Below are 1,422 nucleotides of genomic sequence, written 5' to 3'. Positions count from 1 at the left end.
CAAGTTAACCTGAAATCACGAGATAAAAAAGGAAACAAAGGAAACCTAATCTATTAGCATGGCCAGGCAAAGAATGATTACAATTGAGCCGTCAAAGAAGAAAAAGGGAGGAATTGTGAAGCTCAAGAATGTTGTAGAGAGATTGGTGCAGATCAAAGGCTTTTCCTCGGCAAAGAAACCGTGTTCTGTAGAATACGGTCGTGATTCTGTCCCAAAAGATGTGAAGGAAGGTCATTTCGCGGTGATAGCCGTCGATGGGTATCATGAGCCTACACAGAGATTCGTTGTCCCGTTGATGTTTCTGGAACATCCTATGTTCCGTAAGCTTCTAGAACGAGCAGAGGAGGAATACGGGTTCGACCACCACGGAGCCCTGATGGTACCTTGCCAACCAAGCCACCTCCAGATGATATTGACCGAGCAATGGAGTTAAAATTATGCCGTAGTTATTACTGATTTACTTGATATTACAAAATAAAACCGTATTGTTCACTAGAGGGACTCTTGTGATTTATAACAGATATTTCACTTAAGATTTTAGCTATGATATGGGGCATCTAATGAAAAATATATTCACACACTTCAAACTTGCAACACGAGCACTTAAAGGCAAACACAAATTTTAGTTTTAGTCCATAAAATGAATAAAATGGTCTACTGAGTTTAATTTGAACTACTCTTTATTACGAAAAAAAAAATCCATTAAAAATGTGTTGTTTCAGTGTTGATGTTATAAAAAAGATGGTTCAGCGTGTTATATTTGATTTACGACTCTTTATAGTAATATATTTGAATCAGTAATTAAAATAATTATCATCTAAAATATTTATGGACCGATGTGTCTTTTTTTTTTTGGTCACAACGGACCAGATGCGTTTGTTATGGAAACCCTAGGATTGTTTTGTTCTGATGCAAGATGATGTAAGAATACACGAAGCCTTGACACAAAAACACCTCGATGTCTTAATGGACCTTTTTAGTCCACTTTACAACTTGTTACCTCAAATATTCACTTAATATTCTCACATATGATTAGGAAAAGTGAAAGTGGGGGACCTATATATGTTATAGCTTTGGTCGGAATTTAGTAACTTCACATCGGTAAAGCATGAGGACAAGAGTAAAAACTGATGTGGAGAGATATGAGACGTCACACATAGATATTAAGTCCTGTAGATATTTTATTATGTTCTTTACTATATATATAGATATATACATAAATGTATGTAAAAGTGGGACAATAATGCACACCAAACCAAAAGAAACGGTAGGACAATGTACACCAATCCGTACTTGCGTTTTCTCTATCAGTGCCCCCTCCATATCTCCCATATATGTATACACACACATGACCTACGCGAAGGTGTTTCGGACGTGTCTTAATAAGGGCATTGTATAAAGTGTTATCGCCTTTATTGTTTC

The 1,422-nt window shown here is 36.4% G+C and overlaps 1 protein-coding gene across 1 annotated transcript; it reads left to right on the top strand.

Annotated features, from left to right (window-relative positions):
• On the top strand, window positions 1-636 carry LOC104700741 (indole-3-acetic acid-induced protein ARG7-like). The gene has a single exon (XM_010416304.2). The coding sequence runs from the start codon at window positions 59-61 to the stop codon at window positions 431-433; it is 375 nt and encodes a 124-aa protein (XP_010414606.1). The 5' UTR covers window positions 1-58; the 3' UTR covers window positions 434-636.

The sequence above is a fragment of the Camelina sativa genome, chromosome 7, assembly GCF_000633955.1.
Source record: "Camelina sativa cultivar DH55 chromosome 7, Cs, whole genome shotgun sequence".
NCBI classification, from domain to species: Eukaryota; Viridiplantae; Streptophyta; class Magnoliopsida; order Brassicales; family Brassicaceae; genus Camelina; species Camelina sativa.
The sequence above is the reverse complement of the archived record's forward strand: the minus strand, read 5'-3'. Positions and strand labels throughout refer to the sequence as shown.